The 20,952-nt window shown below is 45.7% G+C and overlaps 2 protein-coding genes across 3 annotated transcripts in view; one reads left to right on the forward strand and one right to left on the reverse strand.

The window, feature by feature from the left end:
• Positions 1 to 1,265: 1,265 nt before the first annotated feature.
• Positions 1,266 to 8,841, forward strand: BTD (biotinidase). 2 transcript variants are annotated; one of them, XM_078595106.1, is made up of 5 exons: positions 1,266 to 1,800; positions 3,572 to 3,721; positions 4,870 to 5,091; positions 6,645 to 7,591; positions 8,172 to 8,841. In XM_078595106.1, exons 1-5 carry the CDS (start codon positions 1,522 to 1,524, stop codon positions 8,353 to 8,355), a joined length of 1,782 nt encoding a protein of 593 aa, XP_078451232.1. In that variant the 5' UTR covers positions 1,266 to 1,521; the 3' UTR covers positions 8,356 to 8,841. The 2 variants fall into 2 exon arrangements, with proteins under 2 accessions (XP_078451232.1, XP_078451233.1); XM_078595107.1 differs by having other exon boundaries at positions 1,266 to 1,615.
• PGAP1 (post-GPI attachment to proteins inositol deacylase 1) overlaps positions 8,726 to 20,952 on the reverse strand; it is a 28,519-nt gene continuing 16,292 nt past the window's right edge. The window contains exons 15-27 of the mRNA XM_078595102.1: positions 20,788 to 20,861; positions 20,342 to 20,393; positions 20,167 to 20,227; positions 19,359 to 19,467; positions 17,999 to 18,037; positions 17,736 to 17,829; positions 14,673 to 14,763; positions 13,742 to 13,939; positions 13,176 to 13,311; positions 12,447 to 12,497; positions 11,415 to 11,806; positions 10,855 to 10,959; positions 8,726 to 10,170 (exon numbers count right to left, since the gene is read on the reverse strand). Coding sequence (XP_078451228.1) covers positions 10,032 to 10,170; positions 10,855 to 10,959; positions 11,415 to 11,806; positions 12,447 to 12,497; positions 13,176 to 13,311; positions 13,742 to 13,939; positions 14,673 to 14,763; positions 17,736 to 17,829; positions 17,999 to 18,037; positions 19,359 to 19,467; positions 20,167 to 20,227; positions 20,342 to 20,393; positions 20,788 to 20,861 — 1,541 coding nt within the window. The 3' untranslated portion in view covers positions 8,726 to 10,031. The remainder of the gene's footprint in view (positions 10,171 to 10,854; positions 10,960 to 11,414; positions 11,807 to 12,446; positions 12,498 to 13,175; positions 13,312 to 13,741; positions 13,940 to 14,672; positions 14,764 to 17,735; positions 17,830 to 17,998; positions 18,038 to 19,358; positions 19,468 to 20,166; positions 20,228 to 20,341; positions 20,394 to 20,787; positions 20,862 to 20,952) is intronic.

Raw genomic sequence — 20,952 nt, forward strand, 5'->3', positions numbered from 1 at the left:
AAATCATCAGCTTACCGGTTTATATTATGCAGTAAGTTTGTATGTTAAACTTTTTTTCGCACCGTACGTAGCCAACCGTGCTAATCTGAGGTGCGGGAGAAGGAAAGAGTACAGGCCTTGTTAGATGGACAATAATTTTAATTGGATCACTGGTTCAAGATAGGTTTTAGAAAAAACTGGATAATACAGTACAGTATTTAAATGCCTAAAGCATTTAGCCATGGTTTGGGGTGGGGGGTCTTCATCCACTAGCGGATTGATAATGGCTGATGATTATTTTGAAAAATGTAAGCTAAAGATGAATTGTCCTGATGGGAAAAACAATTAAGACCCAGACTCTCAAATGTAATTTAATTTCAATGGATAAGTTATTGGGGTCATTTCTTGCCATTGCAAGTACCGTAGATGAATTGCTGTTCATGGTGACATTGACGGGTAGAATGGCAGCAATCCAGCATTCTTTACATTATAGCTCTTTTAATTCCAGTAATTATTGTCCAGGTCATCTGTATGGGACGGGAGCCAGTATGCACAAACCTGGCTGACATAGCGGAAAGATTTTTAGAGTAATGTTCTGGAAACTGGCTCCCAACTGATAATCCCCCTGCAGAACAAACAACAGGTGAACACTCACAAAGTCACATGGAGCTCTCGATGAAACAATTCAGGATGAATTACATCTGCAAGTGAGAATCAAGCCATATCGTGAACCAAGGTTATTGACATAGATGGAGAACAGCAAGGGACCAATGGCAAAAATAGCCTCGTGGAACCCCCTTTAGTAACAGGAGTGAAAGGGGAGATGTTGCCGCTGTGCCACGATGTCTGTGTTCTATTAATACGATTTGAACCTTGGAATGTTGTGAGGAGAGAGATATTTAAGAGTTATAGTGTGATCCACAGTTGACTGCTTGGGAAAGGTCCAGGAAAACGGTCCCACAAAGCATATTTTTTTATTCAAGAGCTGAGTTGAAGTAATCGATTGGTGTTAGTAATGGCAGCATCATTACCTAAACCACGATTGGTTGTAGTTCAAAATGTTATTGGCATCGATGAAGAAGAGTCGTTGATTTTTACCAACTTTTTTTGTACTCTACAGTATTCTTGAAAGAAGGGGGTTTGGAGGATATAGGTCTGAGGTCAGTGGGATCGTCGGTGAACTAATTATCATGACAAATAAAATACAACTATTTCTATTTGCCGCGCTTCGTCACCCAACACGCGGCGACGACGACGGAGCGTGACCTTTGGCCAGACAATGACCTTCAGACACCGACCCCCGTCGCCGTCAGGAACACGTGAAACACGCCGCTAATCACCCAGCGCTGCCATAAAGATCTCTCTCTCTCTAGAAATGAGGAATAAAAGCCGGTGGCGTTGAGTCTCCCGACGCAACGCCGTCCCCCGTGGCGGTCGAGTCCCTTGCAGCGTTAAACAAGGAGTCGCGTGGAAGAGTAGGCCAAATACAACTTAGAGCGAGCAGCTATCTTGAAGCCTCCCTCCCGTGGAGGCGCGCCGGTGATGTCTTCTGGGCAGTCCCACCGCGCACTCCTCCTCCTCGTGACCGCTGCGCTCCTCGCCTTGGGACGAGGAGCTGCTCCAGACGATGCGGCAGGTAGAGGAGACGATGGAGGAGGGCCCCGAGGTGGCCGTGGGTCGTGGTTTCGCGCGGCCGTGTCGGAATTCGTGAGCGTGGTCAGCCCCTCTCCCACGGAGCCACGGAGTCGCCGGGAGGCCCTCGTCCACATGGGGATGAACGTGGCCGCGATGGCCCGGCAGGCGAAGCTCGCACGGAACAAGGTGACGGTGCCCGGGGCACGGAGGTGGTCGGTGGTGGTGGTGGGAGACAAGCTGAACCGCTTCGCGAACCGACCACTTTTGTGTGCTTTGGAGAAACTAAGAATCGGTGGACAATGACAGGGACCGGCGGTAGCTCGTTCGCCACTCGTTGTTGCAGAGGTTCGGGGTTCGATTCGGACGGGCCGCCCGGTTTATTTTTTCGGGCGTATTAACCGTAACAAAATAGAAGATTTAGGCCATTGTGTTCCGGTGTCATCGTGCAACGATGCTTAATTGGGAAGCACGGCAATTTGTCGCCCTCTATTGAGAAAACTTGTCAGGACGCGCCTGTAAAATAGTTGAGAACACTGTAGCAAAAAAAACATTTTGTTCATGAGTAGTAAGTGTTATTTCCTAATTGCTTACGCCTCAGAAGTACAGAAAATGGCTATTATTCCCCACAAACTTTGCTTTTGTAACCAAGACAGTAATAGTTTGAAATTTTCCTATTTTCAATGAGAAAACGTGTGCATTTGTATCTTTCGTTCACATAAAGTCCTGGTCACAAAAGCAAAGTTTGTGGGGAATAATAGCCATTGTCTATACTTTTTAGGCATAAGCATTTTAAAAAATAACACTTAGTACCCAGGAACAAAAATTGTGTTACATAGTGGAATCAGTCAGGCTTTCGTTAATCTAGCATAGTAATAATAAATAGTGTTTTTAACCTTGTGAAAATGAAAAATAATTAAATAGATACTAATCGTCTTTTGCGCATTTTGTATTAGTATGGAGTTGTGGTTAGAGCGCTTGGCGAACAATCATAATACAGTAAAAAAAAGTCACAATATTGGGTGAGATATAACAGCCTATCATAACCATCATCTTCCAGAATTATTAAAATGAGTACTATTTTGTGAAAAGCCAACAGCGGTCACCCTGCAGATGGAGTGGCCCACGCCATGGGAATGTGAAATTTCCACCATGTGCTTGGCTACCAGCGGAGATGTCCTTGACCCATTTGCTTGTCTGAACAACGAGGAAACGTTGACTTGAGCCTACATTCCATATTTTCTATCTCATCACGATAAAAACAAAACATGTTACAAAAGAATATAACAAGATGCAATTCCTATTTTGTGGATATTTTTTTTTAACTCAACATCATCGAATAGCGCTAGACTTAGCGGTTAGGTTGACCCAAAGTAAGAGTTGGGGGTAGGTTAATATTTTCTTCAGTATAAAATACAATTATCATATTATGAAGCATTTTTCCTGTGTTGAGTTTTCAGCAAATTATGATTAAATAGTTTTTTTCCTTCTGTATACATTGAACATTCTTTATATATAAACCCTCAAAAATGCAAAAATGTGTTCAATTTCGTATTTTAAATGTTTGAGGGGAATGTAACTGATTTAAAACATTTCATCTAGAATACAAAAAAACGTAATACAACTTTCAAAACATTTTATCCAAAAGTAACATAAATCTGAGCAACATCAGTTAAATTGAAATTATAAAAAAACAATGTGCAGTATGTTTGAGCTTTTGCACTTGTGAAGCTCTGTAAAATGTCATAGCGTGGTTGACATGAGCTCTGGTGCAAGGAACGAAATTTATCCTCCTGTCCAATGCACCCTCCTCTTTGTAGCCCAGAGCTTTGGTCCCTCCGGCTCTTGCGCCCCGGATGCTATTGCACCGCCTGCACCCCTCGACAGCTACGCCACCGCCTCTGTGGCAGCCCAACCACCCGGCAGGAGTTGTTTGTCTGACATTCACTGCTCTCGACAGGGAGCCCAAATCATCGTCTTCCCAGAATATGGACTCTTCGGGTTTGGCTTCACGAGGGATTCCATCCTGCCTTACCTGGAGCACGTGCCGGACCCCGCTGCCATAATCTGGAACCCCTGCCTCGAACCGGACCGATTCCCCAACACCGAGGTGATCTTATTAACATCGTACATTGCTATTACTGTTTGGATTTATAGAGAATCCACATGTTGCCCCTGCTCTCAAAATGCTGTACAGAAAGAGTGGGCCATATTTATTTTTAAGAAAGAGGCAATCATAGGTAGAGAGAAAGATTTAAAAAAGGAATATCTTGAGCCTGGATTCAACAGAGAAAGGGAGTCGACAGCACTGATAGCTGAGATAAGGGAGTTCCAGACGACTGGGGCAGCAAAGGAGATGAGAGGGGGCAAGTCAATGGAGGATCTTGAAGATGTTGAGTGTGTGAAATTGATCTGAGACTGGAGTATTGGGGTGGTGTGGTGTCATTTATGGGTGTGGACGAGATGTATTTCTGCTTTGGCCACTTTTACCTTACAAGACCGTGCGTGCATGTAAACAGGAGCGTCTCGTGGCTCCAGGTTTGTTGGGTCACAAAATGCCAAACTCACGCGGGTGGTTTGAGTTCATCATCCGCTGGCAGTGACCTCATGAATTAATATGCTAGACGGACGCATGAAATGTATTCGGCTGCTCACGGGAACCTGAGTCTGCGCGTGGTTTAGCAATGGCTCATGCTGTTCTCATTCTCATTACATGCATTTTCATTAACCTGCATGTGTCATCTGCAGGTGAAAACCCAGAGACGGTTAAATTTATGATCAGCGATTGTTTTTCCATTGCTGGATGATGCCTCACCACGCCGTTGCTATCCCTCATGGTCCCATGCAGCTGCATCAATCTCACTCCTGCACATTAAATTATCTCATTACTCCATCTCCACGGTTGTTGTCCTATTCTTGGATCTTTCGGTAAAGTCACATAGATAGGTTCAAAGAAAATAACAAAAAACTACGACGTTTCGATTACAACACAAGCCATCGTCAAGGTTGTTGTCGTGTTGGATGCGTTTTCCCTAGCATTTTTGCACCTCTCTCGTCCATCATCCTGTCCAGTGTTATGTCCTTCCAAATCTCATTTACTTGTCTCAGTTCTCAAAACGACCTTCTCTACTGTGCGTGCATTTTTTAAAAAGGTGTCATACAAATGGTCTTCGCTACGACAATTCCACGTAGAGAAATGCGCTTGTGTCACACCTCTGTTGCGGTCTGGCGGTGCCGATGCACGTGCGGTGTGGCCAGGTCCTTCGCAACCTGAGCTGCATCGCTCGGGATGAGGGCCTCTACGTGGTGGCCAACATGGGCGACGTGCTGCCCTGCTCGCTGGACCACAACACGGGGTGCCCGCCGGACGGTCGCTTCCAGTTCAACACCAACGTGGCGTTCAGCAGCGAAGGCACCCTGGTGGCGCGATATCGCAAGAACAATCTGTACTTCGAGCAAGCCTTCGATTTTCCACCCACGGTCAGCGGGGCTGGGAGAGGGAGTGGTACAATCAGTCAGAATGCTACTGTCGCTTGGTTTAGAGACTATTTATAAGAGCGTACGCATTGCGTATAGCAGTTGTTTGTAGAGGGTATGCGTGTAGCATCGGTGTAAGGCACTACCACTAGAATATAAGGTACGCCTATCCATAATACAACATTTTTGTACCCTATATTCTGATAGTCGTCTGAACAGGTCTATAACAATAATGTAAACAAAAAAGCTGAGATGGATGTGATGTGCCAAAATAATTCTTGTAGCGATTTGTCGATGAAAGCTATAAACATTGTTTCATTTTAGCCAGAACAGTCCAGTCCTGTGTTCAATCGCAACACTGCATGTCAAAACACTTCTCTTTCTGATTATTTCCTGCTGCTGCTCAACTTTGCTCAATTGAAGAAACAAACTAACTCTTATCCATTACGTCAGTAGCACTGTTGTCAGATTAACATGTAGGCTTTCGCGACCGATGTTATCCATTAAATTTTTTGGATTAGATTGCGTAAATGTGTTGCTAAACCCACCACAGCCGATTAGGAAGGTTTGTCACGTAAGAAAAATGTGCAAATGAGTTACTAGTTCAGCACACCGGTGTGTTGGAGAGTAAGCCCACAACATTTACAATTCGAGTACGACGTTTCGCCAGTATTTACAACCAGCCTCATTAGGCAACAGCCAGAATTGTGGAGAAATCCTCGTTTCGGTCTTAAAGAGGGATAATAAATGTGATGTCGTCACTTGTGAGCCAATCAGGTGCAAAGCCCAGAGGGAGGGGGGTCAATGAAGTCATATAAATTACCAGAGGCGTAGCTAGGGGGGGGCAGGGGGGTACATATGTCTCCGGGCGCCAAGGTAAAGGGGCGCCAAAATGAGGCTTACAACGTTACATTATAACTTATTGCGGCGGGCGCGGCAGCCTGAAACTACTGCACAAATCTACATCTCAACCTAAACCTTCAATGGGACAAGATCGTCTCAGCGATCTTGCTCTTCTTAGCGTTGAAAGAGAAACATTGGAAAAAACTGATTTTGTTTACGTGATTGACCAGTTTGCGACAGTGAAATCAAGAAAAATGTATTTTTTGTAGACTATGTCAACGAGTCTACGACAGTGACTGAGTGAGCCATGTAATATAATTTCTATAAATTTGCTTCTTTAAATACAATGTTTCATTAAAATTAAAATTGTTATTCCTTATTCGATGTAATAGGAAAATGTGATTAAACGGGGGGGGGGGGGGGCGCCAATTTTATAGTTCGTCCCCGGGCGCAAAATATCCTCGCTACGCCTCTGGAAATTACAATGGATCTCTATTATTAGTTGGGTTATTACAGTTAATCCACATACATAATGTACTTTATGTATGTACATTACCGACTTTGTTGCTTACCCGCTTTGCACTTTTGGCCTCTCAGGGTGTGCACAACAGTTGTGATTAAAAAAACAACAACCCCATCACCATTTGCTAGTTCCTTCTCGCCACAGAAAGCGTGGGTACCCATCGCTCGAATTTGATGCCACCCCTATCCAGGTCGAGTACTCGATCTTCGACACGCCCTTCGCCGGGCGCATCGGCCTCATCACCTGCTTCGACATCCTCTTCTACGAGCCGGCCGTGGCGCTGGTGGAAAAGCATGGCGTCCGGCACATCGCCTTCCCCACGGCGTGGATTGACCAGCTGCCCCTGCTCACGTCCGTGCAGATACAGAGGGCCTTCGCTTATGGCCTCAACGTCACCCTAATGGCCTCCAACCAGCACCATCCAGAGAAGGGCATGGTGGGCAGCGGTGTGTACGGCCCCGACGTGACGGTGTACAGCTACGACGCGGAGAGCAAGGAGGGCCGTCTGCTCGTGGCCGATTTGCCCGTGCTCTCCGACGTCCTGACCGATGCCCAATCAGGCGTCCCATATGGCACGAGAGAAGACGACACTTTGGCGATGCGTGGTGGAGCTTTGCAAGGAAGCAAGGCGGATGAAGTTGCGTGCGAGATGAAGAATTCTGCATCAAGAAACGTCGTGGGTGAAAGACCGGACACGCTTAACGGCAAGCCCCCACAGGGTCGACAAAAAAAAGACCGGACCTGTGACAATGAGAGCGCACCAGTGCCACTCGCGGGAGCTGACAACCGCGGGGCGTTCGTAAAGCGGGAAGGGCAGTCTGGTGGCAGCCGCATGGCCGACGAGTTTTACGCGAGCATGATGTACGACAACTACACGTTCAAGGCACTGCAGGGGCCGGCGGGCGAGGTGCAGGTTTGCCATGGTGAGCTCTGCTGCTGGCTGACTTTTCGCTGCTCGGGCGATGCCCGGGAGCTGTACGCGCTCGGCGCCTTCGACGGCTTGCACACCGTCAACGGCCGGTACTACACGCAGGTGTGCGCACTGGTGAGGTGCTCGGGCGAGGAGCGGGCAAGCTGTGGCCAGCCCGTGACGCAGGCCAGCACGCTGGTGGACTTCACACTGCGCGGAAACTTCAGGTATGTTCTGGGGCCTCTTTCAAATTGGTGCCCCAAATACCAGTGCTTAATTTCCCACTTCATAGTTTCTGGGCAATTTTTTTAACTGGAGTCGGCACCTGATTAAATCCAGATGAAATTAAACCCTGCTTAATGTCCAAAAGAAGACTGGGAGTGAGAATACAAATCTCACGTTGTGGTAGGGTACGAAAAATATCAAATTATTTGGTGCATGATTAAAATTAAGGGTGTTTTGTAATCACTAAATTAAATAGCATTGTTACTTGCGTTCAGGCTTGCATTATAAAATATACCACAATAGAGGCTATCAAAAGGTCACATATAATGCACAATCTCAAACTTAAATGAGTACCTATTATGGTTTAATAAACATCAGCGTTGGGAACATGGTAATGGCCACACAACCCCACTATAGCCCTAACAGGTGCTCACGAGTGCACTTGCCCCGATAGTCTGTTAAAGTGTACACGGGGAATGTGTGTGTGCGCCTCGCGTGCTGTTCTGGCCTTAATAGGTGCTCGCTAACAGAACTTGCCCCAACAGTCTGTTAAGGCTATACAGGGAATCTTTGTCTTGTCAGCACGCAGCACGTATACCCCTGCATTCTGGGGAGCGAAATGCGGCTTGAGGCGCCAGACTCGTTCAGACGGGACGCTGGAGGAGAACGATTCCTGACGGCGACAGCCACAGAGCACGGACTCATCACGGCTGAGATGTACGGACGCGACTACGAGCGTGACTCAACGGGTGCGGAGCCTCACTGATGCACCAGAGCCGCCTCCAACAAGCACGCACGCGAGTATGCACGTCAATTACGGTTGCCATCTCATTATATCCCATTATATCAGAAGAGGGAGATCCACATTTAAATGCATTGTTTTGATCTTGTATTATTAAACTGACAAAAACCTGGACTTTTATTGTCCTCGGAAGAACAGGTGGTAACTCTATGCACAGGTCTAAAACATAAAACTTATATTTTTAAAAATCTCAGTTGTATCTGGTGTAATTAATCATATTTGCACATAAATTCAACCCTTAAATAATGTTCCAATCACTTCAACCACAGAATGTACGTCGCGTACATTACTTGTGCGCCTTTCACATCTGCGTAATCCAATCCAAAATGCAAAGTAACATTTTACAAAATATTTTAATGAATTTGTGTGTTCATACAAACGTGTCACACGTACTTGATTTTATGCACGAAATTTTTTACGTCTGCAAATAATTAAAATCAACTTATATCATCGGCATCCTCTTTCTCTCTTGTTCAGCAATCGTTTTTTTGCACTCGACCAAAACACCCATGACACGAGTCACGCCGGTGTTCAATGCTCAAGGGCAATCGCGCAGCAAACAGGACCGGCGCACACCTTTCATTGCACATAACAATCGCGCGCACGCACAGCATTTGGTAAACATGCAAACAGTGCTAGGACCACGGAAATGCTGAGCACTGGGACTATGACCAAAGATGCAGTCACGAACTACGCAAACAGAAATGGTCACGATGACATTCAATAACCACCAATAAAAGGAATACAGTGCAAAATAAAAAAAAAACATATCCGTAACATTAATTTATGTGGCTTAAATCTCTTGTTTGTTCTTGGGGCTAGATTCCACTGTGGTTCCTTCCGACTTATGTATATATATACACACACAGCATTGAGGTGGAGCTCATCTCTTGGTTACAGTCCTGAGCCAGTGGTTTAAATTTCCACGTTCCTATGATGGGAATGAGTATCCATAGGACAACCACTGTTGATGGGCTGAGTCAACCCCACCAATTGGGATATGATCTCGCAACCTTCTAATTGCAAGCTGTTCACTCTACCTCTAAATGCTACCTGGATGTCTAAGTGTACCATTACACATCCAAATACTGAAACTGAAAAAAATGGACACACACATATAGCTGCCTCCACACAGATAACTGTACAGAACATGAATGTGCAGCCTGAGCTCGTCAATTGAGTTGGCCCAGTGCTGAATACAAAATAATAATTGAAGAACGAACTTTTTGTGCTTTGCCAGCAGTGTCAAAGTCCACCGCCTATAGCAACTGTTGACAATCAGCCATCTACAGTATGTGTGTAAGAATGCATCGATTGTGATACAATAAAACATACTAATTTAATGCAATAGCATAACATTTTGTACTTTATAAAATACAGTTGTGCGTTTTATTTGTATATATCGTATGCAATTGGTTTGTGTAAACCCTTGCAGCTAGTAAATAACTCACTCTTGAATAAAATTATGGCACTGCATCTGAACACTTAAGATGCTTGGAGGGATGGACAGATATCGTTCGTTGGCTGTTTTGAAGTGAGGCCTCATGTTACCACAGGCTGTACGGAATTAAAGGTTCCCCACCCCTGACATACACACGCGCACACGTACACCTACACGCGGGTACACGACGCTGCCGGTGTCAGTAGAAGGAGCAGGCGGCAGTGAGGAGGAGCGATGCGGCGATGAAGCCTGGTAGGCGGTGCATGTGCGCCATAGCAAACGCTGCAGCACCGATCGCCAGGGGGTGATGCAGTCGTGCCACCACCCGCAGCATCTTGCTGAAATGACAAAGATAAATATCCCCCCCGTGTAGCTTAAACAGATTGTTGGGGCAAGTATTGTTGGTGAACACCTATTAAGGCCGACGCGGCACACGTAGGCTGGAGTGGCTAGCACCATGGCTCCCGCTTTTGTCTCTCAAGTGCCAGCTACTAATATGATGCTGAGTGGACCTAGGGGAGGCCCAGCACCGTCCAGACATCACTCACCACTGATGTTAGTCTTTGTGGAATCAAGCGAGATTTATAGGAAACAATAGTTCATTCTTAGTTCCAGGTAAATCGATGAAGGCTCAAATGACAGGAGGTGGTGGTGCTAGAGCAGGGTCAGAAATCTTTTCTTTCCTTACAGCTATATAGGACTTTTAATATCTTTGGTGGGCAACCACACGGTACACACCTCAGTCACTTCTGTCACCGCAGCAGGCCCCTGCAGTGACTGAAATGACCGAGCACGATCAAATCTGAAACCTTTTCTAATTTTCTAAAATTAGCAAATTGCAAAGTCTAAAATATTCCCCATTCGCTACCTGATGCGTGCAGCTAAGACGCTCGCAGTGACGGATTATATTGTCTGCATACCGTTTTGAAGTGAAGTGGAGTTGTGGGCTATATCTGGCCCGCAGGCTGTGGGTTCCCCCAGACCCGTGCACTAAGGGTTTTGCAGTTCGTTAATTTCCCCACCTCTCTCGGAATGCCGTTGCCCGGGATTCCATGAGCAGCACGAGCACAAGGCTGATGATGGCGGAAACGGTTCGGAATGGATCCGGCTGCAGCTTCCTGTCGACGCTGTTGGCACCAAAGAGGTCATCTCAGTCAATGGCATTGGTGCCACCTCCGATGAGCACGGTTGGTTACGTACGGCGCGATAGAAGATTAATATAGATAAACCCCATCTCGTCATCACGTTTCTTCACGTTTTCCAACTACGGTTGATTATTTTATTTGTACACTTGTTTGCAATTGTATTGATTTTTTTTGTTTAACTAGATCTGCTTTTATTGCCCAGATCTCCCTTGAAAAAGACTCGCAGTCTCAATAGGCTGACCTGGTTATAAAGATGATTAATTTAGCATTTCACAGTATCGGCTTTGACAAATGGCCATGCGTTTCATGTAAACAACCGTAGAACCAGGTAATAAGCAAAAACAAAAAATTATGCGTATTAATACACTGGAAAATGTTACGGTAATCAGTCCCTTTCTTGAGACAGCAAGTGGGCAAAGTGGTGGATGCTGACTCACCGTAACTGCTTCAACCAAAAGACGAGGGAGGGTGCGGTGAGCGCTAGCGCGCACACTACCAAGGACAGCGCCGTCATCTGCAGGTGGAGCCGGTCAGAAGCCACGCGCACCAGTCTCTCCGCCAGGGAGCTCCCTCTCGATAGCCCGTCCTCATTCCCGGCTTCGCCCGCACCGGCTGCGTTATCGTAACTCCTGGGGCGCTCACGACCGCCGGGGGAAGAAGCCTCGGCTTTGCTCTCGGTGCGATCTCCCGCCGATCCGGCACCCGGCCTTTTCCGCGGTCCATCGGCCGAGTTGCCAAAAGGCTTTTCTTCTTTCTCGCTCGATTCTGCACCCTGGTCCTGCTGATCGTCCTTGCTGGGGCGGGTCTCTCCGGCACACGACGCAGGCGTCTGAGGGTGGGAAATTGCACAGCAGCGGCCGTGATGGGAAAGACTCGCTCATGGGCGAGGTTTCAAAACAAGCGATTTGTGTTGATGAGTTCGATCAAGGATTCATTTCAGCTAGACCTATCAGGGCTGGTGAGCAGGAAAATATATCCGACACAACATCCAGTATACCTCTCGTTATCACTATGGCTACCAGTCACGTTGCTCCGCCAGTCTACCAGCAACCCAGACAATATTCAGTGGGAATTTAAGCCCCGAGTTCTAGCAAATAATATTATGATTGTTAAATGAACCAATATCGTTGGGAAATGTATACGCTATCAGCAATTGTTAAATTTAACAAACATTTGTAAACTCAATGCGAGCACATGTCAAGACACTGCATACATGGGGGCATGCACAGGAATGCGGTGCAATTTGAATACGAGGAATTTATGGTTGCTGCATTTGCCTGCTTATAATGGGACATGTCGGGAATCCAAGCCTTGTTCAAGACAAAATGTATCCCATAGTGAAACAGGATTTCAGCATTTATGCTACCGATTCAGTGAGAGCAATGTATCACAAGTGATGTATCACAAGTGATACATTGTAGAAAAAAAGGGCACACGTACACACACACACACAGGTACGGTATTCTTACCAGGTTGAGGGCAGAGCGCATGGCTGCCACTTTTGCGTGCAGTCTGATGACCTGCGAGAGGCCAACGCAACGCACACCAATGATTCACGAGTTTCAAAACGCATATGTATATATAAGACTGTCAAATGATTACGAGTTATCAGCAGCAATTAAATGTGCCCTGCAAGTAAACGTGTTCCCCAATTGCAACCAGCAAACTCTGAAATGCACGATGGAATCGCAGTGCCTTTACCACCTGCACTGGTAGGCAGTGCAGGTGGTAAAGGCACTGAGCAGTGGGGTGAAAACTTCTTTGAGCGTGGGGCCAATTTGGGCATCTCCGAGCTTCCCATGGGGCTGAGAGGGTCAAGTGGACATTTTGCCAGTGACGTCGTGTACTTGGAGATGACGTCACAGTGGCCTGTTCGCGGCCAACAGCCCGTCAAGTTGTTTTAGATGTGCTTCTGCGGCTGTCTGGAACGCTCTTTCTTCTGATATTAGAAAGTCACCGGGAGCCATGCATTTTTAAATCGAGATTGAAAACTAATTTCTTTAGAACTGCTTTTTGTGTTTGGTTTGCCGTCCTTCCCCCCGCACCTTCGATGAACATGGTTGGCTACGTATGGTGCAAAAGAAGTTCAACATACATACATACATACACTGCACAGCACCCCTCAGACCCAGGGTTCCGGGTTCCCACAGACAATTGCAACGACATCGCCGCACGTCTCCACAGGTGAGCAAGCCCACCTTGGCCAAGCACAGGAGGACGGTAACAGAAAGGGCGAGAGCTCCGCAGAACAACCACGCCACCCCGAGCACCATGGCCATCACGGGCACGCAGCGCGATGACAGCAGCCCCCCCGGAATCACGTCCGCGTTTGGCCTGCAGCAACAATAACCGTGATTACGGGGTGAGGGAGGTTGAGGGTGGAGCTTGAGCGAGCAGGGTGTGCGTGGGAGGGGCAAGAGGTCACGCATACCACAAAATGTTATGCGTCCCATCTGCGTGGCGCATTACAGTTGCAAATCTCAGGGTGGCGACATTGGTAAATGCACAACCCAGATATTGTATCTTTCCTGCTATTGCTGGTAGAAGGACCTCCACTAGAGAGAGCTCTACGAAGTCCTTCTAGAGGGTATTTTTGGCCTACGCTTCCACACTGGCCAGATATCTTAGAAAGAGAGTACCCAAACTTTACCCCACCACATACGACCAGCCGATGGACTGTGGCATACCCATTTACAACTGTTGGGTGGACATTGAAGATGGCGATGCGAAGCGTCGTCACCGTTACTCTTAAAGCAGCCCATACCGCTTCACCCTGACGAGCGCGGCGGCAGAGAGTCGCACGACGCATGAGCCCAGGAGGGCGGCGGCGCGCACAGCCGCGCCGGCGAGCAGGAACATGAAGAGCGGTAGGAGGTTGTGCCACATGGCGCGGCGCTCCAGCAGCACGGCGTCCGGCTCGGGGAGAAGCAGGGCGGCCCACGCGGCATGGAACCACTCCCAGCTGCACCGCACGTCGCCAACCACGCGGCATACGCCAGGACAATTTTATTTAAAACATTTTAAATAAATAAATGGAATCTTTATTTAGACTGGAGGAATCCGATGAGCTATGAAGGTCTTTTTAAAAGATGTCCAATAGGGGCAGGTCAACACCACCAACACGACAACACAACAGCAGCGATAAAAATACCGGATTCTTTGCTGAGAACATCCGTCGTGTTTACCATGCAGTTTAATTCGCACTGATTTGGTTTCATGTATGGCACTGTTTTATGGCGACATGTAAATAAGTATGGTGCAGTGGTGGTGCAGTGGTTTGTATACTGTCCTCTTAACCCAGTAACCCAAAGTTTGATTCCTGGCCATGGCTATCATCAGGGATAGATGCTCTCAAAATGCTGCATTGAGTGGTGTGTGTGAAGATAGATTATTGCCGATTTGTGCAAATTATATGGAAACATGGTAATGTGACATTTAGGCTGTGGGGAACAACTTTATGAATGCGACTTTAAAAAGTTACACGATACAAAAATGAATCACTAATCATGAAAATGCATCCAATTACTGAGGGAGGTGAATCATGACAAGCCTATAAATGACTAATATGTAACAGACTGCGACAGATTGGAGAGACCTTCATCCAGCAGTGTATAGATCATGGCACATGAGGACTAAGAAAGCATGATAATAATATATGAACTTTAAAACAGTAAAAGCCAAAAGATGTTATTTACCCCATAAACAACTTTAAGAGGTTGACGAAGGGCTGTATGTGGAAAGGCTTGGCGGCCACTTCAATGGCAGCTTGGAATGGGGGGCACGGCTCTGAGAAGACAAAGGGGCACAGGGGTTGACGCTTGCGCAACATGGGCAGGCTCAGGGGTCACGGCAGGTCACGAGGAGAGCAGCTCAGAGCCCTCGGTTGTAAACCACAGATTGAAACAAAAATTTATCACCAAATATGTCAACACATAGCGGCAAGTGCCAAGGTCGAAAGATTCTAAAAACACTTGGCATAGAAGCGCAACATTGCAACCTTTCATATGAACCTTATGACAGGACCCCGGGGTCCCAAATAAACGCAAGTCAAAATCGTAATAAATGTATTTATTGTTGGCGACTCCGTCGCACCGCGCACATAAACACCGTGACCCACCAGAAATCAATCCTCTCGTACTTGACCAAGCACCTGTCGTTGTCAAAATCGCCGTAGTCATAAACAAAACTTGGAAAGTTTGATTAGAGCATCGTGTAGAGCTCATCGAGAGGAATAGATTGGCGTATCGTTCGCCTTCAACAAGACATAAAATGACGTCGTAACGCAGTTCGTGCGAGAGCCGGGGGTTTTTGGGACCCCGGGTTCCTGCCATAAGGTTCATATGTCCTTAATGTGACTTCATGAAACAAAGTACATTAAGATATTTTTCTTAATTTATTAAATGAAATTAAGGACTTTGGAAGATTTCTCAGTACAGTATACGACATTTAGTGTGAATCTCTTATCACTGTTCAAAAGATTTCCCTGCAGTTGGCGATCCTTGATGAACACTTTGATCCGCTGAGGATATTTAAATCTAGACAGAGCCACGTACAACTGGCCATGGGAAAAAACGGGTTCATTGAGATAAATACCCAAATTTTAAAAATTCTGACCCTGCAACTTGTTGATCGTCATCGCATTATCGGAATTTGTCGTCGTTTCAGTACGAAAGTAAGAGTGACGTCACTTGGAGCTAGGTGGATTCTCGTGATGAAGACGATTTCGCCTCGGTTGCATTGCGATACAATCTCTGCGGTGATTAAGTTATTTTGTCATGATTTGACCATCAAACGCGTTCCATTGCAAAAGCCATTCTTCGGGTTAAGATGTCGCAGCAGCATTATTATAATGCCTGTATTCAGTGCCAATGTGTGTGGCGGCATTTCTGAAGGCGTTTGATCGTGAAGAAATTCTGGAGGGTAATTCAATGTGTCCGCACGCTCTTACGACACGATCGAGACAGAGCTGTAATAATTTTGGATATCTCCGGACAGCTTTGTGATGATGTCGGTGGCTCTGGCGAGCTCTCCATCTCTGCTGTCTTTCTCTTTGCAAACGGTGTTTCTTAGCTGCAGTATCTCTGTCCTCTTTGTTTGACGTATTTAGATCTTACGACACTTAACGTGCTCCAGCAGCTGGAACACTGCGAAAAAGGTTGCCTCACACTTTTTAGACACTGTATAGGAGCGGGGTGATCTGCAGAGGGGCCAAATCTAGCTAGTTTTGAGGCAAAAAGCATTCAAATTGGTAATTTTTTTGACCAGGGATTCTTCGGTATCTTACAGAATAGGCAAAGGCAATCTATGTGGCTGTATAATTTAAAAACGCCTAACTTCACTTTAACACTGTTTTCAAATCACCTGAAGCTGTTAACTGACAAATGTATTTTCACCGATGGATGCTTGATAGCGAAGAGTGAAGAAAGTAGAGTGCTGATACTGTCTGAAGTAACTTAGCAAATAACGAAGACCAAAGGAGAAGCATTAGAGTTATGAATAAATTGATAAAAGTACAATTGTATCTTGTCTAAATGTAATAGCAGGGAATATTGAAAAAAAGAATGTAATCAAACACTTCAATGCATTTCACCGTAGCACTGTATTAATGGCAGTGAATGTTGCACAAAAGGAAGTCATAAAACACCTCACAGCATTTGACCACAGCACTGCATTAACGGCAATGGTTGTTGCATGCAAACTATGTCATAAAACACCTGATGTAATGTCACAGTAGCAATGTATTTAACGGACGTTCAATTACTTGCAATTCACTGCTCTGCTACTTACTCATCTTCCGCTTTCGCTCGCTGGGGTTGGAAACAATTGGAATTCGATACAATGTCTGCAAAGTAGCAGAGAAATGTTTATTGTAGCATAATTTGGATGCGTAAAGTAGACTCACCTTTCGTTGGACGTGCCAAAGAAATTAATAAAGGCACCAAATGCACTGTGATGCGACGTATAATTATTTATTGCCTTCACTTTCTATAAAGATACGTAAAATCGAAAGCGAATTTGCTTAATTTTTTTTTATCATAGCCGCTCGCCCTTCTGCGTTAGTCAAAAAATCCAGGCACACATGAATAATAAGGGGGGGGGTGCATGTGGAGTGATGTCACGCGCGGGACACACACTGCCTTGTTTTGCTCGTTATATTAGTTGCTGCGTTGATTTATTAGCTTTGATTTCCATAAAGAAAGGTCAAAATGAAAGCTATTTTGCGTAAACAAATTTTCGTTTCCGCTCCACTGTCTTCATGCGGAGTGACGTCACCCGTTCATGATTATTAATGACGGGGGTCCATGTGGAGGACCCTTCCTGTTCATGATTATTAAAGAGGGGCGGGTCCATGTAGACCATGTAACATGTTCATGATTATTAATGAGGGGGGCTGGTTGACGTGGAGTTACGTCACGCGCGTTACACACTGACATTCTTGGGTAAATATAGTAGTCAATAATGCTGCAGCCAAAAAGTAGCTACATGCCTATCCCTAACCTCAACCCTTACCCTATCTGTACTCTTTTGCCATTCATGGTTTTGTTGCATCTATTAACACGTCCATTATCGATTCTCACGAGCTCCAAACCCAATTCTGCAGAAATATTATTCGTAGCAGCAGTTATTTTTTTCCTTCAGTTCCCTCATCTCTTCTGAGATTTTGGGCCCCAATTTATGACCCATCGAACTATGATTACAGCCATTCGACCAGAAATTATGTTACGTGTTCCCCCCACCACCTTTCATTTACACCTCACCTTTGCTCTGCTGATCTAAGAGCTGCTTGCCAAACACGAGCAGGATGTTCGCCACAAAGTATGCAGGGAAGCACTCGGCGTGGAAACGCACGAACTGCGGGCAAATTCACGAGGTGGAAACACACGAGGTGAAACATGTGATCAAAATTTACCTTTAAAAGCTTGTCAACACGGTTACAAACTGTGCTTATAGACATCGATGGAGATGTAAAGTTAAGATGTATTTCCTGAATGTAGTTTTTTATTTAATTATGGAGCCTTACCTGTCCCATCACTTCTAAAAATGACGTCTTGATGGTGACCTATAAAAGAAGGATAAAATAAATCACTCAAATGCTCCGTTGCCTTTTCATAACTGCATTAACATTTTTCTAAGTGCACATTTCTGTTGCTTCTCAATTGGTTGAATAATTTTGCCTTTTTCCCCAAATAATTTTCCAATCGTGCGATATCGCCATCATTTCACGAGACGACACATTTCATTTACAACTCTCGCAATTAGGAACGCACCACAAACTCGTACAGAAGTCACTTCAATCGGCATCTTTATCCAGACTCGGGGCATCCTTTGTGTATGCCATGACTAGGAATGATCATAGAATGTCATTCAAAATCCAATCAAGATGTCTTTCTCTGAGCAATAATCAGCCAAATTATGTTAATTATTTTTATCTTACAGACGGATATAGTCTGCCAGCAGGGGGTGATGTTGCTATGTGTATTCCCAATCGGTAAAATGTTATAATTTTAAACAATTAGTTGCACTGCATTTCTGTATTGCTCAGATAACAGTGAGAAACTTGCAAACCTGCACATCTCTTCTGCACTTGACCAGCAAGTGCCCAGTGGCATAGCTGTCGAATGCAGGCGGTGCCAATGCACTGTGGCCCACGGACCAGATGGGCCTAGGTACAAGAAGGGAAGGCGAGCACTGGCAGTTGACTGGTGGCCTTGACAGTGTTGGCTTTCGGTGTAGGCAATGTGAATATTTTCCCAGGGTGATGGCAAAATTGTTGGGACTCGAGAGTGGCGTCAGGACCAAATTCTTTGCTCCGGTGGCTGGGACTGCCGCATGTGTGCACGTGAACTTCCCACGTGACACTAAAACGCTTCAGCCTACATCACAGAAGCGGGTGCCGTGGTGCGGAGATGTTAACTACCTCGCCTGGTATACAGATTGTGGGTTCGATTCCGACCCTGATGCCTGTATATTTGGAGTTTGCATATCTCTCTCCCCATGGTCACGTGGATTTTTCTCTAGGTCCTCTGGTTTTTCCCCTTCACATTTAGAATCAACGTGCGTTTCGAGTATTTGGCTGCTATAAATGTCCACGTGATAAGCCACTTCGTTGAGCTATCATTTGCGGCCAGGTCGCTTCTGAAAAAAAGAGCTGTATTGCCCCAATGGGCCTTACATGATAAAAAAAAAGCTTAAAAAGAAATAAAAGCACACCGAGACATGAGGTGAGAGGGGACGATGATAGAACACGGGGGGTGGGGTGGCAGGGTGGTGGGGGCATTTCATTCCTTACACCTGGGCCCTACGCCAACCACACTACACAACTACGGTTTGTCCTCATGCCCGCGGCGGGTGTTCCGTAATGCGATGCACAGGGCACGCGCCTCGTAACGGCAATCAGCGTGGCCGTGCAGCTGGAGGCTGGGCATCGCCTCGTTTCCCAGTGGCCGGCCCGTGTGCAGCTTCACAGACAGCGCTGTCACATCCGACGCACTATAACGGACACACGTGCACGCACGCACACACACACACACCAGGCAACGGCACGAACGTAATTGGTGGAGGAGTTTGAGGATCAGACAATATGCCTCTGTGCTCGGTGGGATCTTCAGAGTGCTTTTATAAATGACAGCCCGTTTTGAATCCACTGCTGGATAAAGGTCTCCCAATGCAGTGTTAGTCATAGTCGTTGTTTGACCATGCTGGTCAGTTTGGGTTGCTGAAGAGGAGGGGATGACCTAAGCTGTCGATTCTTCTAACTTCACTTGCATTAGCATTTCACAGGTATCCTTACATATGAGGACATGTCGCCCTACATCTGTTTAACGTTTCTTTGACTTGCGACTTCCTATTAGCATGGTTGGCTATGTACGGAACAGAAGATGGTCAACATAGGTACAACTTCATTTATTATTGTGCTGTGATCAGTCAATAAAATCTGACCAAACCGACTTATGGTATGATAAATGTATTATGCTCAGATTTTATTTCTGTACGTGACTTTACTGGTCTTTTGCATTCTCATCCTGGTTAAACAAAATACACTCTCAACTGTACTATCTTGGACGCGAAGCCCTCTACAACCGATGCCAGTGGACAAATAACGTAGGTGTGCAAGCGGAACAAGAAATAAGTTTGAACCACCACGATGAGCTATAGCATTTGCAAAATTCATTTGCACAAAACACTCACTTCACAGTGGTGAAGGAGTCTTCCTTGAACCAGGGCACAGTCAACCGTACCAGATGGGATGCTGCGGAAACAAGAGACATGGTCACGTGACTGGTGACGCTCCAGTGTGGCCAGAGTTTACAAATCTGTCTATTGTCTCGGATGACTAGAACTAACTGCATCGATCAACTCTCACCTGATGTGATCTCACAGGTGGGCTTGATATAAACAGTGAATGCCTGGTACACCTGCAGAGACGACAGCATGTATTAGGTGAGAGTGTCTTGCTTCAAATGTTAGTAGAAACGCAATTAACACCATGAGGTGTAAATCCAAACAATTTATATTTTTTACAAATGTGGTTATGTTTCTGCAGATATTCAGCTGAAAAGTAGTTTAACCAATACATGACTTGGGCCCAAAGTTATATCTGACTGTATATTAAGCATATCCTTTGCAATAGTGGGACAATGTTTTGAGCAAGTTACTCATTTGGGATTGCAGCCACATCGCCCCCTGCCTGCGACAACTTAAGAGGAAGATCCCAAAAAAAGCCTTGAGAGGCTTTCTTGCAAAACAAAACAAACTTCATTACGAAAAAAATTGCCTTGTTTAAGATTCCTGAATAATATTTCCACTTGCCTGTACGAAATCTGTGAGGTTAACAATATGCAGAAGTCCAGCAGAAGGTATGGACAGTGAATTGGAGGTCAGTCCTTTTGAACAAAATGTAAAAACACAAAACATTACAACGACATTACAGCATAGTTATTCCTATAATTTCTTATCTATAAATGTAATTACTAT

This window comes from Lampetra planeri, chromosome 1 (assembly GCF_965212315.1).
Source record: "Lampetra planeri chromosome 1, kcLamPlan1.2.h2, whole genome shotgun sequence".
NCBI classification, from domain to species: domain Eukaryota; kingdom Metazoa; phylum Chordata; class Hyperoartia; order Petromyzontiformes; family Petromyzontidae; genus Lampetra; species Lampetra planeri.

Coding starts and splice junctions, on each gene's coding strand:
- BTD (XM_078595106.1), top strand. CDS start 1,522: ATGTCTTCTGGGCAGTCCCACCGCGCACTCCTCCTCCTCGTGACCGCT. Junction 1,801..3,571: donor CGAAGCTCGCACGGAACAAG/GTGACGGTGCCC, acceptor TGCTCTCGACAG/GGAGCCCAAATCATCGTCTT. Junction 5,092..6,644: donor CCTTCGATTTTCCACCCACG/GTCAGCGGGGCT, acceptor ACCCCTATCCAG/GTCGAGTACTCGATCTTCGA.